This window comes from Rhinolophus hipposideros, assembly GCF_964194185.1.
Source record: "Rhinolophus hipposideros genome assembly, chromosome: 6".
NCBI classification, from domain to species: Eukaryota; Metazoa; Chordata; class Mammalia; order Chiroptera; family Rhinolophidae; genus Rhinolophus; species Rhinolophus hipposideros.
Genome location: NC_138052.1, coordinates 53,562,430 through 53,582,859, shown reverse-complemented (window position 1 = coordinate 53,582,859; position 20,430 = coordinate 53,562,430). Strand labels below are relative to the sequence as shown.

Below are 20,430 nucleotides of genomic sequence, written 5' to 3'. Positions count from 1 at the left end.
CATACATAGAAAAAATAAGTATATAGAGGGTTCAGTACTGTCCTGGTTTCAGGCATCCACTGGGGGTACCTTGGAACATATCCCTCTATGGATAAGGAGATACAGAGATAACGTACCTCATTTTTTCCTCGGTGCAATGTGGGTAATTACCAAATCCTGCAGAGTTGGCAAGAAAAAGGACCCTGTCAAGAGCTCTCCCCCACCCCTGCACTTCTATAGTCCCTTAAATCAAGGGCGGACCCTAGTGGTGGGGGAAAGAAATGCAAACCAGCCTCCCACCCCGTTTGAGTCGACTGGTGGGAAACTCCTTTAACAGCCATGAGCTGGTACACCTTTGTTTACTCGCTACCAGGGGGCTGTCAGGTTGTGTATGCCTTACCCTGGAACCTCTTAATTCATGACTCTCACCCCGAGAAGGCACTTCAAGGACACGCGAGAATGCTAGTTCTCTAGGAATCTGAGAAAAGACTGGTACGCCCGGAAAAGACAACCTTATTCTCTGACATCCCACCCTAGCTAGGCTGTTCATTTTGTCGTTTGCCAGTTTCATTTTAGGAAATGCGTTACTACCGAACCCTGACGAAACCGACTGCAAAATATGCAGAGTTAAGCGAGGAGCCGCGGTGCAAGTGTGCAGTGTTGCCTTGGCGACTGAGGAAAGCCAGCCAAAGCGCCTGGTACTACAGGGATACCACCTGCCTAGACTGGCAAAACTCCCGGGCTAAGCCTGCCTCGGGGGAAAGGGCGGGGTCCCGCGCTGCCCCTCCCCCGGCCCTTTGTGACGTAAGATAATGCCTGCCACGCGTCGGAACTCGGCTCGCTGGGTAGCCACCAGGCGCGAGTGACACGAGGGAGGGAAAGCAGTAGTCATCTGGGGCCGACTGCGGGAATCATGTATTTCTTACTCCGATTAATCGTTTTCTTTTACGTGTGGGGCATTTTTACTGCTCAGGAGGAAGAGGAGAGCACAGAGGAAGTGAAAATAGAAGTTTTGCATCGTCCAGAAAACTGTTCTAAGACAAGCAAGAAGGGAGACCTCCTAAATGCCCATTACGACGGCTTCTTGGCTAAAGACGGCTCGAAATTCTATTGCAGGTAGGAAATGCTGCGAAGTCCAGTTGATGCATGAAACTTCCCCCACCAAGCAGAAGCTTAGTTGATTGGTTGGTTGATTGGTTCTTGATTTTTAACTGTAAGAGTTAAGCGTTTTATTCCTATGGCGGGGGGCGAGGGATCAGACTAGATGCAATAGTTCCTATTGAACTGAACATTACTTTTTAAATTATTGAAAATGTTGGCCCAAGAAATGATCAGAAATACAATATGTCCGCGCACGTCCTTGACCACCACCACTGCCCTTGGGATGTACAGAAGTATATATCAAGGTACTATCTGTAAGGATGCTCACTCTTTTCTTTTGCTGTGGGTTGGAGTCTCTTTACAGAGGATTAAGTAGGGTAGTTTAAGGGATTTTATCTGGCCTTCAGAAGCATCATATTTACAGGCTGGGGGCCACTTTCCAACTGCATCAAGAAGCCACTACAGGCTCAGTCTTTTGGGAAGGATCCCGCTGAGCCCTCTGGCATAATAAAGCTGACTCTCCTAACTCTCTGAGTGCCGCTTGGCTTCTTTCTGGTCGTGGTATCCTTAACATGCGTTACAGGATAGAGTATAACTAAATACTCACGCTAGAGAAAAAATTCTAAAATAATTCAGAAAAAAAAAAAAGAAGCCACTACAACAGTGACTTTACCTGGTGACTTCTGTGTCCTCCCACCTCACCCCTCCCACCTGTGTGCTCCCACCTGACCCTTCATTCCACCACTGCCTACTCTGATTTCATTGATGGTTTATTACTCAGAAGAAGACTGTCTTTTCTTCATCTGTGCTATTACCCTATAAAGATGGGATTGGGGAAAGTTAGTTCTTTCAATTTAGAAGAAAATAGAGAACTTTAATGAGAAGAAAATGTACAAATTTTAAATACGTTTCAAATGACTTTTTGAGGCTAAACCTGTACCATCATTTTTTTAGAAAAAAATCCAGAGAGGTTAAATGAATTATTTGGACAAATCATGCAGCTAGGTAAGGGCAGGAGACCCATTAAAAAGTTAACTGTTGAATACTTTTTGTAAAGATGACAAAAAGAAAATGAGATGACTCATAATGACTAGCTTTGGACAAATCATACCTCGCTCTGGCTATTACAAGGTAAGTTTGAGCCAAACACCCCATTTCAGAATAAGTGCTAGTATGGGAAAAGAGGTTAGAGAGGACTCCAATTTGAATATAACTAAGAGCCCAGCTGTGTTTTAAAGTTTGATTTCATTTTTCTTGAAATCGGCTTACCTTAGTTTTGCTTTTCGTGATAGCCGGACCCAAAATGAAGGCCACCCAAAATGGTTTGTTCTTGGTGTCGGGCAAGTTATAAAAGGCCTAGATATTGCTATGATGGAGATGTGCCCCGGAGAGAAGAGAAAAGTGATCATACCCCCTTCACTTGCATATGGAAAGAAAGGCTATGGTAAGGTGTTTTAATATTTATAATCTGTATTATATTTAAAAATAAATCATAGACTTTGGGTATATATCCAAAAGAATTGAAAGCAGATTCTCAAAGAGGTATTTGTACACCTATGGTCACAGCAGCACTAATCACAGGAGCCAGAAAGTGGAAATAACCCAAGTGTCCATCGACAGATGAATGTGGTATTTACATATAATGACATGTTATTCAGCCTTAAAAAGGCAGGACATTCTGACACATGCTATAACATTAATGAACCTTGAATACTTTATGCTAAGTGAAATAAGCTAATCAGAAAAAACAACTATATGATTCCATTTATTTGAGGTACCTAGAATAGCCAAATCCATTGAAACAGAAAGAGAATGGTTGCCAGAACCTGGGGAGAGAGGGTAGAATACGGAATTGTTGTTTAATGGGTATAGAGTTTCAGTTTTGCAAGATGAAATCATTCTGGAGATTGGTTGGACAGCAAGGTGAATATATTTGACATTACTGGACAGTACACTTAAGATGATTATACTGTTAAATTTTATGTTACATGTAATTTTCCCACAATTAAACATTTTTGAATCTCTAAAAATAATGTTAAAATAAAATAAAAAATCATAGAAGAAATAATTACAGGACTATTAAGTACATTAAACTTTAGCTATATCTAGTCCAGTCCCGCCCAGTCCCCTCTTATTAATATAAAGAAAATAATACATTGTTGGAATACAATCTCTGGCCAGAGTTTTTTCTCCCACCTAGTGGCAACACCCATAATGATCATGTGTATTCTATAAGCTCTACCTTAGCCATTTTTGTTTTTAGCATAATGTATATGTGTTTTAACATAAATGTCTACAACACATACCTTTGGTAAGCAGTACCAAAGTCAAACTCATAAAACTCAGGAAACTGGAATATATGAATAAATTTCAGAGTAAAAGGACAGCACTGGAACATTGTAAAAAGAACATCTGAAATAGATGTCAGTCACTATTACCCAAGTTCAGGAGGAGTCTTGAAATATGGAAGAATTGAACTTCCTCTTTCAACATCTTACCTATTTTTAAAAATACTAGAGGGAGATCTGAAAACCTAGGTAAAACACATAAATAGGGAAAATGTTTGCAACACATGAAGACTTACTAACCAATAATAAAAATGACTTATCCTTAGAAGTGGGCAAGTTTATAAACAAGTGGCCCAATAACAAAAAAGATATACAAATTACCTGTAAAATTAATAAAGTACTTAATTTTATTCATAATTAAAGAAAGAGAAATTAAAACAAAAATGAGACACCATTTTCACCCATCAGATTAGCAAAGACGTAAAAATTGGCAAAGGTATGAAAAAACCAGCAGTCTCATGCGTTATTGCTAGGAATGTAAATTATTCAACCTCTCTAGAAATTTCTATCAAATTTAAAATGACCCAGTAGTTCCATTTGCAGGAGCGTGCACAGAGCTATATATAAAAGCACTCATTGCAGACTTTTTGGTAGCAAAAGACTGGAAACTACTTGAGTATCCATCAATAGGAAATCAATTAAATAAATCATGCTATATCTATACAATGGATTACTGTGCAACCAGTAAAAAGAATGAAGTAAAGCCATATGTAGTAATACATTAAAAATAAAGTGGTGGGATAGAACATATTCATGCAAGGAATATTTATTGAACGTCAATGCCAAGCTCTGTTCCAGGCACTGAGCATAAAGCAGTGTAGAAAGCAGAAAAAAATTCCCTATCCTCAATGAGCTTACATGTGAGAGGGGGAATCTCACATACACATCATGTATCTATGTAGACTCTACTTAGAAAGATACAGTCATCCGATGACATTCGGTAGTCATTCAATGACATTCAGTAGTCATCCGATGACATTCAGTAGTCCTACGAAGGGTCAGGGATGAGGAAATTTCTTTTTCACTCTGTAATATTTTGTACTGTTTTAAGTTTGTCATCATATGCATGTATTAATTTTTTCAAAATTAAATTTTTAAAAATCACTAGAATTAAAAGTGGAGCGGATAGAGAACCTGTTTGAAGAGGGTAAAATGGGCAATCTATTAGAGAAACAGTTTTCATCTTGCATTCTCAATTAAGTCCTTGCTTCCTAGTGCTTTGTGAGGATGATAAAGAATCTTTACCTCATTCTATTTAGAGCCCTTGCTAACTCCACCTATTTTAAATATTTAGTATATAATTAAAGTAATTAAAAATTAGTTTTCTACAATGAGATATTGTCTCCCAGCAATATCTCCCAACTGCCAAATATTTCAGTGAAATGTCCTGCTCTCTTTGAATCTGTTGGTTTTATTCATTCCAGTAGTGATTCCCTCACCTCTTTTTCCCATCAAGAGCCAGGGATCACTGCTCCAAACTGGATTGGAGGGAGGTTAGTGGTACAAGTCAGACCCAATCAGATTTAAAACTCCTAAGAGACAGTTTCAGGTAACTACAGCTTCATTTTCAATGCTTTTTGCCAATCATTTGGTCCCATCAAAATAGCTCCCACAGAACGATAATTTCTAGATCCTATTTTTAGTTAAGGAAACTGGGTGGTGGGAAGAGAGAGAGAGAGAGAGAGAGAGAGAGAGAGAGAGAGAGAGAGAGAATGATGAAGAATTAAAGATAAATTAAATTGAATGCAGTACTTGTCCTTAAAACGTTGTCATAGGTTGAGGCCAATTCTAAGCAAAATGATACTGGCAAAACTTGCCTTTCAGCCTCTTTGATCTCATTTCAGAGTTTCCCTTTCTCTTTTGTGTTGTCCCATCAGATGCCTCCACTCTCTGCCTACCACTGGAGCACCTGCCCCCCTATCAGCCTACCACCCACATCCCTCATCAAGAGGTGCTCATCCTGGGTCTCAGTACCTTAAGGCAAATGACGAGTTTATCCTTTTTGTAAACTAATTTATGCTTGGAGGTGAAGGACTGCCCCGGCTGCCTAAACTGTTAATAAACCAAACTCTTGCTGCAGAGATGTTGAAATTTAGGAATTGGTTCATATTCAACTTGAAGGGTCTCCACTAAACGTAAAAATAGTGAATCTCATTAGTAACACCTTTTTCCATGCAAGGAAACTGAAGCCCAAACGGAAGTGTGTTCTTTAGAATGTAGTTAACAGCTGGTTTACCTGCATTACAATAGCTTGGATTGGATTATTTTAAAAGTTGTAGTATAGACCATAAGTAACTCTTTAACAATTTCTTGATCAAATAAGCTTTTCAAAATAAGTTGTGATTACGAGCTAACATTAACTGTAACTTTATTTTAGGTAGTACTTGAAGAAGTCTTTCTTCTGCACAATGTGCTTGCCTCATGTCACAGAGCACCCCTGCATGTCTTGAAATGCATGTGACTTATTAGTGCTTTAATTAACAGTACCTGTGGTATGTATAGATTCTTTACATTAACTCCTGTCTTTGATCTGCTTCTCTAAATACAAGTAATTCTATAGCAAAATGCATATATTTCTCTTCTTTATACTATAATTATTTTTGGAAGAAAAATCCTACTTGGCAGTATTTTCTATTTATAGTAGAATTGTTCAGAAACATTCACTTGTAATATTTTTTCTTAAGAAATTTGAATTTGTGTTTTGAATTTGTTGTTAATTATTGTTGAGAGAAGTTGTTATTTGTTATAAGGATATCATAACTGGACAGAATAGGAATGGGCTTTGTAAAACTGATCATTGAATCAATCTTGAGCTCTTTTACTCTAAAGTCAGGTAATACGTGGTACCGCGTTTCCCCAAACATAAGACTGGATCTTATATTAATTTTTGCTCCATTTGGGCTAGTTTTCAGGAGATGTCTTATTTTTTCATGTACAACAATCTACATTTATTCAAATATAGTCATGTCGTCTTCTTCTGGAACATCGTCATAATGTACTAAATGCGTCGTCTGGCTGAGATCTTAACTGGGGCTTATTTTCGGGGTAGGTCTTACTTTCGGGAAAACGGGGTACCTTGGTTGGGATGGTCACATTAGTCACATGATGCATGCGTAGGTTTTTCTACGTCCTGGCTTTGGAGATGACTGATCCACTTCTTTCTGCTTTCAAGCTCTTTTCTCTTTGCCTTATATAAGTACTTTAGCAAGAATTCTCCGTTTTTTCGTTAAAGAAATTACTGGTTCCTTCATAGAACAAACTTTGCCATATTTAAAATAAGTGATAGGGATCATTCCGTGAACAAATATTTGAGTGACTAAATCAGGCAATCAGTGAGATTCTGGGAATATACCAGTGACACAAGCCACACACTGCCTCTTAGCAAATCTTTTCTACAGGTCATTTTTATGAAATGGTCATCTGAAATAGCCCATAGATTACTAAAATCATCTGTGACATCAGTTAATAGGTTAATTTCATTAAGGAGAACTATTCAACTTAATACTTAAAAGTTTTTTATTGTGTTTAGAAATTTCTTCATAAAATTGCTATTGGTTTATTCTGTCATTGCACTTATTTTTTTAATGTCTATGAAGAGTTTGAATTTGAACAATATAAACTTGTTTTATTTATGCTGGCAAATAACTATAAAAAATCATTTTCTAAAAGATTGCTGATCTATGCTTTGAAATTTTTCTGCCATGCATTTCTTCTCTGCACCAGCTCTCTTCCTGTATAATGATGGGGTATATTAATAAAAATTACATGATTTATATTTGTTTTAATTTAATCAGGAAATAATGGTCCCCTGGGTCCTTAGAACTGACTTGATTTAAAAACATATGGAAAACATATGGAAAAATATATTTTTAAAGTAGTTAGAAAGCAGTTTTTATAGACACAAAATAATGTAATACTAAAATGATTATTTGTGAATAAGTATTTGAACATTATTTTCATGTAAGTTAAACTATTAAAATTTATACCTTTAGCAGAAGGCAAGATTCCACCTGATGCAACATTGATTTTTGAGATTGAACTTTATGCTGTGACCAAAGGACCACGAAGCATTGAAACCTTTAAACAGATAGATACAGATAATGACAGGAAACTCTCTAAAACTGAGGTAATTCAAACATATTTCATGTGTACAATCTAATTTTTTATCACAATTTAAATACATGTGTGTTACAACTATTATTTTTTACTTCTACCTAGTGTGGAATGATTACTTTGCTTTTACAGAGCTGGATAAAACAAAATCTAAGCTCCAAGAAGAAAATGTGCTTTTTCAATATAAAACGTGTAATTGAATTGCCCTGTTCGACTTAGTTTCTGCAAGAGGGTGATTAAAATACCAAACTAAACTATAGGGAGTGTTCCCATTATCAAGACTATAGGAGCACATCTCTTTCAAGCAGCAGTGGAGGAATTTGTAGCAGGGCAAATAAATGATTCCCACCTCGTAGGATTGTGAGGATTACATGAGATTACGAAAAGAGCTAGCAACGATTTGAATTGTGTGGACTGGAAAGTTGGTAAACAGGAGTGGGGAGTTCAGGTACCTAGCTTCTGCATCCCAGTTAGTCTTAATATGAACTGAGGGATTAATGCAGATCCTAGAAGAAGAATAGGTCAGTTTTTCCCATACTTTCTCAGTTCCAGGTACAATTATAAACCCATTAATGTATGACCTCACTTAATCTCCGTGGCAATTTATGAGATATACACTGTTTCATCATCCCCATTTTATAGAAGGAGCAAATGACACCCAGACAGGTTAAGTAACCAGCTGAAGGTCAACAGCTCTAAGTGACAGAACCAGATTGGAACCTGGGCAATCTGGCTCCACTGCTGTGCTCTTAAAGATGCCTCTTTCAGAGAATTTCCATCATGCATGTTTCAGGGCTAATGTTTGTTTTGTTGAAGTCTGGTACCTTACTTAGTCCCACTGACTATACTCTTTTTGCTTAAACTGAGTAACCCTGTTAGTTGTCTCCCCTCTGACTGGAGGCAGTTTAACATACATAATTCTTACCACCTAAGCGAATAATAAAAGGCAACTAGATCATTGATTCAAATGATAAAAGTAAGACCCTTTCTGTTTCTTTTTCTCTCCCTCTCCAATCTTTGCCCCACCCTAATCCCTCCCCTTCCTTCTGCAAGATATTATTAGTAAGGAGTTCCTCGAAGCTCTTTGGTTGGTCAACGAGGGAAGAGGGATAAGAGAAGGGGAACATCCCCTGTTCCTTAAGAGCAGCAATTAGAGTGGTGGCAAATTGTCCCCAGTGGATGCCTTATCACCCTTTTTAGAATGAACAGCAGCTACTGATGAATTCACTCAAGAGCTCAGCCGGTGCACACAAACCATTCAATATCACTTGCGCACCACAGGCGCATTCTGCAGTATGAATACTCCTCAGTAGACCTTAGGGGATCATCAGTTCTTTTCTGGAAAATAAAAATAGAGGAAGTGCAAAATAATGACATGCTTAGCTACAATTTGCCCAGATGTTTCTCAGGCATCAGCTAAGTTACCACTAGATTTATAAGAATGATTTTCATATGCTTGAATCATAACAATAGCTGTCTTTTATTGACAGCCGTAACATGACTAATCCTCACATCAATCGTACAATATAGATTCTATTTCCTTCCTTTTACAGATGAGATGATAAAACTGAGGTTCAGAGAGGTTAAATTATTTGTCCAAGACCACACACCCAATACATAGCAAAGCCTGGATTTGAAAAACGATCTAAAAGTGACTACGTACCTTCATCATTACAAAGATTTAGTCAGTTATTTCTTCAGTATAATTAAGGGCAGAGGAAGGATAATTACAGAATTTTATTAAATGACAAAGGGGAAATAATGTGGACCCTATTGCCAGCAAAATTAAGGTCATGCTCTTACTGCCTTTTTGTACCTCTTCACTATCGTGTACTAGAAAAGTAAATTTTGAAAGTCAGTAGTATGGTTATGAAAATAATGTTTGCTTACTTAGACACTGAGGAATATTTGAAGCTATTTAAAATTCTTTACACCTACATAGGATTACGAAGTCTCAATTGGAAGAAAAAAAATGCATCTCGCTCATATAGGACAAAAGTCTCACTTGAGAATAGTGGATATATCCTTCATTAAGATCCATTAACCATTCTAAAATAAAGTCTACTAGCAATGGATTGAATTTTGGATATTATTGCTGAAAACCTCCCTGGGTTCAACTTTAGCCTTCAAAAATACTGTCACCTCTAAAATGCCCAGCCTTGCTGCACATTATCTCCAGATTATTTGCATTGATTTATTTAGTTATTATATATGTGTATATTAGCTCTTTCAATGAAAATATAATTACGTGACATATATAATTTAAAAATTTTTAGCAGCCACATCTTTTAAATAGTAAAAACAAACAGGGGAAATTAATTTCAATACTATGTTTTGTTTAACTCAATATATCTAAAATATGACCATTTCAACATTAAATCAACATAAAAATTGCCAATGAGATGCTTTTTATATTGTCTTAATTTGTTGTGTATTTTAGCCTTAGTGTAACATATCTCAGTTTGGTATAGCCACATCTCAAGTGCTTAGTAGTCACCTGTGGCTAGCAGCTACCATGCCACATTAGGTAATATTTATAATGTGTTTTTGCTTAGAGAAATGCCATATTATATAGAGAAAAGGGAATACTTCAGAATACCTGTTCTTTATTTGTCATTATTAGAGAGATTGTCATCATTTGTAGATTTTAGGGAGAGCTATAGAAGCAGAGAAAAATTAAGAAAATTTTGTTTCAAAACCTGTGGTTGGGTTTTATTGATTACACAACATATTTATTAATTTTAGACATGATAGAAACACCAATTTGGGTTTTATTCACTAATGAAAATCATTGAGAGTGAGTTCCCTCTGATAATGTGGACAGTGTAGATTATTGGAAAGCATTTAGTTTCAACAAAATTCAATTCAGATGTTAATCTTTAAGTATGTACCACTAACCATCTATAATCTTAGGGGAAGCTAATTTGAAGATCTGTTTCTCTTCAGAAAATTGCTTCAGAAAAACAAAAACCTCAAATAGCTTTTAAAAATTTTGTATCACTTATTATAAGCAATCTTAGATATGAATTTTTGTGTGTAAACATTTCTTCAAAGTTAGTAGAAATTTATTGTGACATCTTTTTATTAATGAAATATTATTTTGGCCCTTTAGATAGATCATTACCTGAAAAGGGAATATGAAAAAGATGAGAAGCCACGTGACAAGTCATATCAGAATGCAGTTTTAGAAGATATTTTTAAGAAGAATGACCATGATGGTGATGGCTTTATTTCTTCCAAGGAATACAACGTATATCAACATGATGAACTATAGCATATTTTCATTCCTAAATTTTCTTAGTTACTTACTGTACTTTATAAAACAAAGTCACTTTTCTCCAAGTTGTATTTTCTATTTTTTCCCCTTGAGAACATATTTTGATCCCCTCAATACATTTAATTTTGGAATAAATGTGAGGCTATTGTGCAAGGTATGACTATGATTCCTATTGCTTTATTCTGTGAACACGCATTGCAGCCCCATGAAATCAATCTCTGTGTCCCAGTGGGTGATTTCCCCCTTCAGGAAATAGGAGGATACCTATGTCAAAATCTACAAGCTCTTCCCAACTCTAATCTTAAATAGAGATAGAATAGCTATCCATTTTTTAATATTTTAAATGTTAAGATGCCCTATATTTTTAAAATATTCAACAGGGACCCGGGAATTAATGTTTCAATGTTTATACATTTGTACATAGTATTATGGATAGTAGGATATTAAAATCACAGGACTTCTGGTATGCATGCAGGAAAATATAAGTTGAATAACTGTTCCACAGAGCCTCAACACTTTTTGAGGGTCTCTATACTTTTTGGTTCAAGCTTCTGGTCTTAGGTATTTGTTCCACTGGGGAATATTTAAAGATATTTGATCAGACAAAAGACTAGGCCACTTATCTTATAGCAGACATAATGCTGCTCTGAGTCTTCGTTCTCTTCCTTCTTGTAGGCCTTCCTTCTCTACCATCCCTAACTTTTTGTCTTGATTTTAAATTGATGCCATGGTATTTCTTAGTTTCCAGTTCCTTTTCTCTAGGCATCTCTATCCTATGTCACTATTTCACAATGTTCTTGTTATTAATCGTGAATGAGCATTACAACCAGTATGCCATTAAATTTTTGATAAATGTGTAGAATTTATTTTACACATAAAGATATTAAATAAAGATACAAATGAGGATACATAGTGCCATAGTAATTTTGTGTCATGGTCAAATCATGACATGGTACAACTTGTTGAGAATAAGAAGTAGGAGATCATGTTGGTGCCAAAGAAAGGACACATATTTATTGGAACACGTAAGGTTTTGTCTACTACGTATGTAGGAAAGTATAGTCAGGCAGTAAACAGCTCTATTCACAACAGGTGAGTTCAAAACAAAGCTTTTTCCATTTTCTGAAACTTGCTCTTTCCAAACCATTGTTTTTTGTTCATCTTTCAGCCTCTAAATACACTGCCAGAAATTCTGTTATTTAAAAGTGTACGGGTTAACACAATAACCACCAATTAATTAGTGGATATCATGCAAGCATAGCACAGAGTTTGACACTTCATAAAACCAAAACTTTTACTCTTTTCTTCTCACTATCTCTTTATTCCTCTACCCAATTTTATAACTTCTCACTTTCTCAATCAACTCTTTCATTCCTTTTCTTTTCTCAGGAAAACCTGTTCAGTTAAAGCAAGCTAAGCTGATAACTCAATATTGTGTTTTGGTTTGGAAACTGTCCCTATTTATCTACATACAAAAAGTCACTAGACCCTGTTTTGATCAGTATACTCATATTTGCATTTAAATCATATACTCTGCCCAAAACAAAAATACAGTGACAGAGAAGATATATATGGAAATTATCAGATTATGCAAACTATAATTCTAACCTTTCTGTACCATTGTTTTCATAGGACAGAATGTCGCATTCTGTTTCACTGTTTTCAAAAGCACAAAGTACTTTTAAACATGTTTTAAAAAACTACAGATAATGTTAAATGAATAGGGAGATTTGCTCAAATTCTAATCATATTTAAACAGTTAAAAAGTAAAATTTTAATCATTCTCCATGCATATAATATACAAGTATTTTGGATTTACTCTATTGTGTTATGCCTTCTTAGGCATATACGTAGTAATGAATGCTATAATTATACACTTTGAGTTCTAGAATTTTGCAATTATTTTAATAAGGGTATACAGTAAATTAGTAATTTAAGTTGTGTATGAAAAATTTCAGATCTCGTACAAAGTAGGTGAAAAGGTGTCTCAGAACTAAGTATGTTAAATGTTTTAAACATTTCCAAAGGAGAAAAGAAATAAACATGCCATAGATGCCTTCACTTTAAAATGACAGTAGTGAGATTTATAAAGCCAAAACCGGTGAGCATATGTACATCACAGAATGGTAGCCCATTACTGTTAGTCACCCTGTTAACTGTGTACACAAAACCCCACACTGAGCTCAGTGTGCTTTTAATTTGATACTGCAATTAATCATTTAGGATTACATTAAATTATTAACATGTTTTTCTCATTTTACCAGACCTAGGGCAATGGTTGAAGCACCATAAAGACGCACTCTTTTCATCCTTAAAATGTTGAACTAAAAAAGCCAATTAAAAATAAAATTGATATTTAGATAAATCTCTGTATAAAAAGTTATCTAAAATGATAGACTAAATCCAAAAATACTTCAAAAGCGACTGGCAGATTTTATGAAGGAACATCTATATTCTGAATATTATATTTAAACCTTTTTAATATAAAAATATTATTAACCTTCACAACAATTTATGAGGTAGACACTATTACCATCTCCACTTTATAGATGGGGAACATTATAACTAGACAGGTTAATTTCTCTTTCCTCTCCCTTTTTAATTTGCCACCGTCCATCAAAGGGGACCTAGATAATTTTGGAAAGTTGCATGGCACTGTTGCACCTAAAATACCAGCAAGGTACATTTATTTTTCATTTTATTTCATTCTCTTGTGCCAAATATCAAAACAAGGAACTGCATGAAGTCTCACGTACTTCTGCCCATCGACAGAGCACTGAAAGCACCCATAAACCGTCTCCCTTTTTAAGTTCCCCATTCCACAGAGTATGCAAGGTCCTTTTGGAATGTTGTGATTAAGTAAGTTAACTCGGATATGAGTCCCTTCTTTGAGTGAAATATCAGTCATGCTGAGAGGTTTGTCATAGTAGTCAGAAAAAAGATCATCTAAGTAAAGCTGTGAACGAGAAATGACGTCCATCACTCTTCTATCTAAAAGGACAAAAACAGAGAAATGTGTTCAGAAGACAGACAAAACCAGATAACTGCAATTATAAATACATGAATCTAAACCATTAGTCATGAAATGATTTGGCTTTTAAATTTGAATTCATCTTTAACAGACAGAATTACTGAATAGACGACCTCAGGTGTTCATCTGAGAAGAGAAAAAAATACATTTGAAATACTCTTCAATGGACATACTTCTTTCAAATAGTATATTTCTCAATCTGTAGAGCGCTGCAAACGTTGCTGTTTCTTCCCTTTCAAATCCTCCTTTTGTCACTGAAGTGACACAAAGGTCTATAAAAAAAATGTAGAAGATGTTATGACTTGAACAACTCATAGTTTTACAGTTGATGTGACTGTGGTTGATGAATTCTGGTACCTGACATTGCATTTTTTAAGTTAAATTTTATATGTTTTTAGAAAGGCAACATTCATATGGTACAAAATTCAAAGAGTACAAAAGGGACAAGTCTAGTCTACATTGACTCAATTTTCCACCCCAGAGGTAACCACTGTTAAGTTTCTTGTGCATACTTCCAGAACTATTCCACATATTTTACATGCATAAAAGACATATATATATATATATATATATATATATATATATATATATATGGATATACATATATATACATATATGTGTGTGTGTGTGTGTGTGTGTATTCTTCAGGCTCAAAAAGTTACATACTACACACATTTCTTTCAACTATTTCTTAAGAGATTAATCCATGTCAGGATGTATAGTGCTACCTCATTCACGAATCTTAATGGCTTCATAGTAGTCTATGCATGCAACATTACTTAACTAGTTGCTGATAATAGATTGTAAGGTTAGCTCCAATCTATTGCTATTACAAACTGAATATCCTTATACCCATCAAATTTTACATATGTATATCTGTAGGATAAATTCCTAAAAGTGTAAGTAAGGCTAAAGTATATGCAAATTTAAAATTCTGATGGCTATAACAGTTCTGTTTGTACTCCTCCTGATAATATAATTGTAAAGACCTACACCTAAAGTATCCCAAATAGAATTAAATTTTCATGTTTTGTTTTGTTTCTGGACTCCCTATTTCCCCCTCCCACAGAACTGCAGAAACAAACAAAAACTGGTCTAAAATTGTTTATCAGTTACCATGGCTAGGGGGCTTGCTTGCCTGTCCTTTAGGCTACACTTAGACTTGAGCTGTCCAGCCTCCTAATCTTAAAGACCTGTGAAATGTAGAAATCCAAAGTGAGCTGCCCTGGGGTATTATATAAGGTGATAATTTTAGGGGACGTATTTGTACTTTTAAAGTTATTATTTAGGGCAAGTTGAGGGGAAAGCTGGATTTATGACAGGTAAAACTGAAGAAAAGTTATCTTCAGGTAGCCTAGTTTGGGCATCCTGACACTTTAAGGCATCTTACTGTCTACTTCCTCCTCTATTTGCCATCATGAAAAATTACCAATTAGAAGGTCGTTTATTATCTCCCCACGTAAGTCAAGGAATGCTTTGTCAGTGGATTGCATTTTAGCTCTTATCTATAATTTTAAGTGGGGTGGTGGGGAACCTATAGCCTCTACCAAGAAGCCGGAAAGAGGTATTGGGTCAGCAGGGACTAGAGGATCTTTCCCAGCTATTTCACCCAAGCATAAGATTGACAGTGCTCTGAGAGCATCATTATTCTATAATGAGAGAGAGAAAGAGATAGAGAGATTCCTATTCAATTCTTCTTAAAAATATAATCAATTCAGTGTTTCATTAAAATCATTCACTCACCAAAAGCACCATCCAAGTAAATGAAGAGTTCAAAAACACTGAAAGCTATGGTTGTGTGTGCTGGAAAAACAATAGCTTTGTCCCTTCCCCTGGAATTCAGTTCATCCATAAAATGAAACTATATTAAATAAATAAATAAATTATATAACATTATTAAGGATCATAACATAAAATGATAGCTTTTTGGAGAAACAAAACATCCTACAACCCTACCCCCCAAAAAAACCCACAAAAAACACCTCTCCAACTAAAGAATAATCCTAATTGAAATAAACTTTATAGCAGAGGTCCAAATGGTCCAATGGGAACTCATGACCTATATTAGGAAATACCACTCACCACTTTCTCACTTACTTCGATATTAGAGCCAATGATTAGTGCTACCACAACAGTAATGCTCTCTGGTATAGAAAACCTTTTCTTTCAATTGCAAACCAACGGCATTTAAGTGCTACAGCTTTTTTTAGCCTACCCTATCTACTGTTCCAAAGTCTCCAGCGCTTTCAGCAGCTTTGCAAAGCAATCACCAACAAGTAAATGTTTCAGTACCTGCCCAAATGATCCAATGTTAATTTGGTGGGCGGCTAAATGAACAGAACCTTTATTTGCAAAGACTTGAAAAGATTATCATTGAACCCCATCTTTCTAAAAATTGATTTTAATGAAACCAATCAAGTCATTATTATGCATCATTATTATGTGAATGACAAGAACGAATATTGTAATTGAACTAATGATTACACACAAATTACTTTCAAGATTTTTAAAAAGATTTAACATTGAATGAAGCATGTTTAGCCATTGACAATATTATTTTGGAAAAAATTAATATAAAAATGTAAATTCAGCTTTTAAAAATTCAAGTATCAACTACATCACTTAAAAATAACATCAAATAATTCAACATAAGCATCTAATTTTTATTCTCAAAACAGCATTTAAGTAGTAATAGGAGGGAGTGCAGCATGCACGTTATTTCACGAGGATTAGAGTTTTGTTTGCAGTATATTACACATGTTTAGAATCCAAATTTTCTTGATTTTTTTTTCATATTCTAAAACAAAACATTGCTGTGCAAAATCCTATATATACCATTGCAGCTATTTAATCTCAACATTTGACAAAATGCATAAGTCTCATTAGAAATTTTTGAAAATTCCCATTGCAGCTTTTTAGCAAGAGAAGCCTAATGAGTGTGGTTTTACCCGCATGGCTTCCCCACGATTTCCAGCATGCACAGAGAGTGAGCACTGTCGTGTGGTTCGAATGCTTTCCATGACCACACACAAGACTGCCTTTCTGCTGCTCCTTGCCTGACGTATCAAGCTGTGGTCAAAATTAATTTTTCTAAAATAAACAAGAGAGACATTCACAAGAATCTGTAACATCTGATTACATATAATGCAGTACATTTTTCGCTATCATGTGTTTCTCATCCAAGGTCCACTTTAACTAAAAGTAAATCAAGACAGGCTTAATACAAGTCAGGAAGTATGCTCAAAAGAAATTTAATAATCTGCCTCTCCTTTCTATTTTCTTAAGACGTGCTTACTATAGGTGTCTACTGGAGAGGCTCTCTTAGCACACTTGTTGCAAGCATATTCCTGTATTCTTTTAATCTAATAATTTTGCAAATATGTGTAGGTCCAAAGCAATTTTGTGGCACAATTGAAAATTCTTTTTGAACCAAATGATTTTGGATATGTACCCTTATCCAAAGTTAGAGTATATTACTAATTTGTATTATTTCAAGCAAATAATTTACATTAGTAAAATATAATCTGAGTGTTTTAATCATTCTTTATAATGAAGTTTATATAATTAAAATATTTATTTAATGAAAACACTGAAGTATAGTAAGGATCATTATACTGACCGTGTAGTAATTTCCTTGAGTAATGTTGATACTTCCACTTCATGTTTGGTTACTACACCAAATGATGCTTTTACTGCCACAGAATCTGATCCAGTAACATTAATCCCAACATCATTCACAATATGGTTGCCTCGTCTTCCATAGAGTGAAACATCTGATTCATCCTCATAATTCAGTAACTGATAAGATGAAACACCTTTAAAACAAGGAAATTAATATTTTTCAAATGTCTCGAATTTGTCTAATTTAGATTACATATAGTAACACATTAATTATTTAAGGCTCAATGACCCAAATGTTGAGAAAGGCAATGATTCGAACCAAGATTTGATTAATTGAAAAATAGCAATTCAGTTAATTAGACAAGAAGAAATAGAGTACTTAAATGAACTCAAATTCTACAGAACTTCTGAAGCATCAAGATCTCCTGGGTCGTTCAAAGAAAAACAAGTGTTGGTAAGAAATAATTTGTCAAATGTCAATTTATTTTCTAATCTGGCCTGTAATATATTTACTGTATTTCAGTTTACCAACTATAAGAACTGAATCATAAAAAATACAAATTACTCTCATCTCATTTGACCCTGTGAGATAAGACGAAATAATAGCCCCATTTTATAGGTGAAGAAATATATTATTATGTCATATTCTAAATTGATTTGGTTAAAACAATTTATAAAATAATTGAAATAAAATTATACAATAAATACTCATATAAAATAGGCTTGAAAATTATTTGAGCAATGAGACTTGATACTATTATAAACTTTAAGCACTATTAATCATGTTATTACTGCCATAGCAATAAAAGTAGCTTTTACCAATGAAAATGTGTAATTAAGAACATAAGCAGTATATATGATCTATGTTTAGATTACCAATAATATAGCTGAATGAGCAGACCCAAACAGACACTAAAACTTACCAGCTGAAATTTCTCTGTCTCCTAGAAGAATATCTTTCAATGTAAAAGGTGTTGAGGTAAATTTATATCTGGGAAACAGAAAGCATCGTTTCTTTTTTACCACCAGACTTAGAGGTTGGTATTTGTCAGCCTCACTGAGGCTTGGTACCGGAACTAATCTCCCTCCATCTCCAACTTGCTTGACAAAGCTCTTGGTAGCAGCAACAAACATATTAATATGGTATCAAAAGGCGATCAACTGCAACCCTCGGATAAAAAAATCCATATTGTCAAAGAAAATCAGGCACAAAACTAAGCCTTGTTAGATTTTAAATACAATTATATATATTAAAACTACAAAGCACGGTTTCACCAAGTAGTTTACAGAGCACAGTTCACAACACTGCCTCCCTTGGTGTGCTCAGGTGTTGAATTATAGATCAACAGTGTAAAATGATATACTAAAAGTAAGTCTAATTTGGAATTGCAATCTACAGCACTAAAATGTACCCAGAAAACTAGTAATTTTAAAATACTACCAATGTCCTTAATTAGGGTAAAGGTTAGTAGTGGCTTCCCAGTTTTGAGGGACACATACAGCCTTATGGGAAAAACTATGCAGTTTAGACACTAACATTACCGTTGGGCACCAGCTACAGAGGACCTAGTCCAAAGTGAATTCCTTGTCTATTATGCCAATTTTAGCTACAGAAACCTGCTGCTTTGAATCCTGATGGTATATAGTTTATTGTTTGAGCATTCTTCATTTTCCTTGTATGCTTACAAAACGAACTGATTAATATAAAAAGTAAATTCACAGATTATAAGCAAACAATTGTATGCAGATCTTTATAAAATACTAAATGGAAGCCACATTACATATAACTGTATAAACTCAGATGTATGGGTTTCTTACTCTGAAGCTGGCACAAAGACATCTCTTTGAAAGAGGGTCCTGCTTCATTTATTTCCTTTTTGTTTCATCATTCTCATTCCAGTTACTCAACCTTTAAAGATAGCTACATAAGATTTTGGCTTGTTTTAGAGGAATTTTGTGGCTAAAAATGCATTTTAGAAACAAATCTGAGGGCTGAAATATTGTATTGCCACAGTTATGTGGATGTTGTATTTTGAAATAGTGGCTATGTGGTGCTCACAAATTACTCAAAACAAGTAACATTAGTGGATAGTAACTGATACTATAAAGAGGGGGTTGGGGAAGAAAGAATAGGTGTAACTCAAGCCTCAAATAATATAAACCAATTTGATTAGATTCTGGACATTTTTAAAATTCTGCAATCAAATATCCTGGGCTCGCACGCAACCCCAAAGAACAGTTTTGAATACTGTCTCTCGGTGCGAATAGGATTATGAAAAGCAATCTTCCAGAACACCAAAAAGGCAGTCATTTCTGCAAGTGGCTAGCAAACCCCTAGAGAAGCCACTGGACATCTAATTTCGCTGTCCGACCTCCCCCCCACCAAAGGTGACGCATCCCAAGCAAACCCGATTACAACCAATACCACAGGTGTGCAGAAACAGCATTTAATAGGAATCCGGCCCATTAAAAAGTCGTAGTTTACACCTAACAGGCATAGCTGGGATCTGCGCGCCCAGCATTCAGTTAGCGATGAAAGTCTAGAAGACAATGGAGCCCACCGGGCGGTAGAGGAGGGGTGTTGCCCGACGTCCCTGCGAGCTCTTAAGGGCAGGTCTCGGGGGCCGGAAAAGCCCATCGTAGCCCTCAGGAGCTGGTACACCGCGAGTCTCAAGCTTCCCGGCCAGGCCAGGGGATGCACTCTGTAAATTTTGCATTTGGAATTTTGAAATCTTTTTCTTAAAGTGACGCAACCCTCATCCTTTCCTCCCGCCCAAAAAGACTGGGCTTCGGGCACCACAGACTCTGCGAGCCTCCCCGTCCGACAAGCCTCCTCTCCAGGCAGGAAACGGCCTCCTCTTAAAGACATAATTGCCGCTTCGACCAGGCCGGAGAACAGGGTGCCGAGAAACACCGGGGCCACACAGGCTGGGAACCCGCTGAAGCAGAGGAAAGCCAAG

The 20,430-nt window shown here is 35.6% G+C and overlaps 2 protein-coding genes across 6 annotated transcripts; one reads left to right on the top strand and one right to left on the bottom strand.

The window, feature by feature from the left end:
- The first annotated feature begins 770 nt into the window (after positions 1 to 770).
- Positions 771 to 11,724, top strand: FKBP7 (FKBP prolyl isomerase 7). 5 transcript variants are annotated; one of them, XM_081052519.1, is made up of 4 exons: positions 771 to 1,095; positions 2,373 to 2,524; positions 7,424 to 7,554; positions 10,654 to 10,974. In XM_081052519.1, exons 1-4 carry the CDS (start codon positions 893 to 895, stop codon positions 10,813 to 10,815), a joined length of 648 nt encoding a protein of 215 aa, XP_080908645.1. In that variant the 5' UTR covers positions 771 to 892; the 3' UTR covers positions 10,816 to 10,974. The 5 variants fall into 5 exon arrangements, 4 of the variants coding, with proteins under 4 accessions (XP_080908645.1, XP_080908644.1, XP_080908647.1 ...); XM_081052518.1 differs by having other exon boundaries at positions 779 to 1,095; positions 7,421 to 7,554; positions 10,654 to 11,724; XR_013993573.1 differs by lacking the exon at positions 10,654 to 10,974 and adding an exon at positions 5,806 to 5,920 and having other exon boundaries at positions 821 to 1,095; positions 7,421 to 7,554.
- Positions 11,652 to 20,416, bottom strand: PJVK (pejvakin). Its single transcript, XM_081052515.1, has 6 exons — positions 18,394 to 20,416; positions 17,469 to 17,664; positions 16,798 to 16,939; positions 15,593 to 15,710; positions 14,023 to 14,121; positions 11,652 to 13,809 (listed from the first exon to the last, which is right to left on the bottom strand). Exons 1-6 carry the CDS (start codon positions 18,602 to 18,604, stop codon positions 13,517 to 13,519), a joined length of 1,059 nt encoding a protein of 352 aa, XP_080908641.1. The 5' UTR covers positions 18,605 to 20,416; the 3' UTR covers positions 11,652 to 13,516.
- Between the last annotated feature and the right edge of the window lie 14 nt (positions 20,417 to 20,430).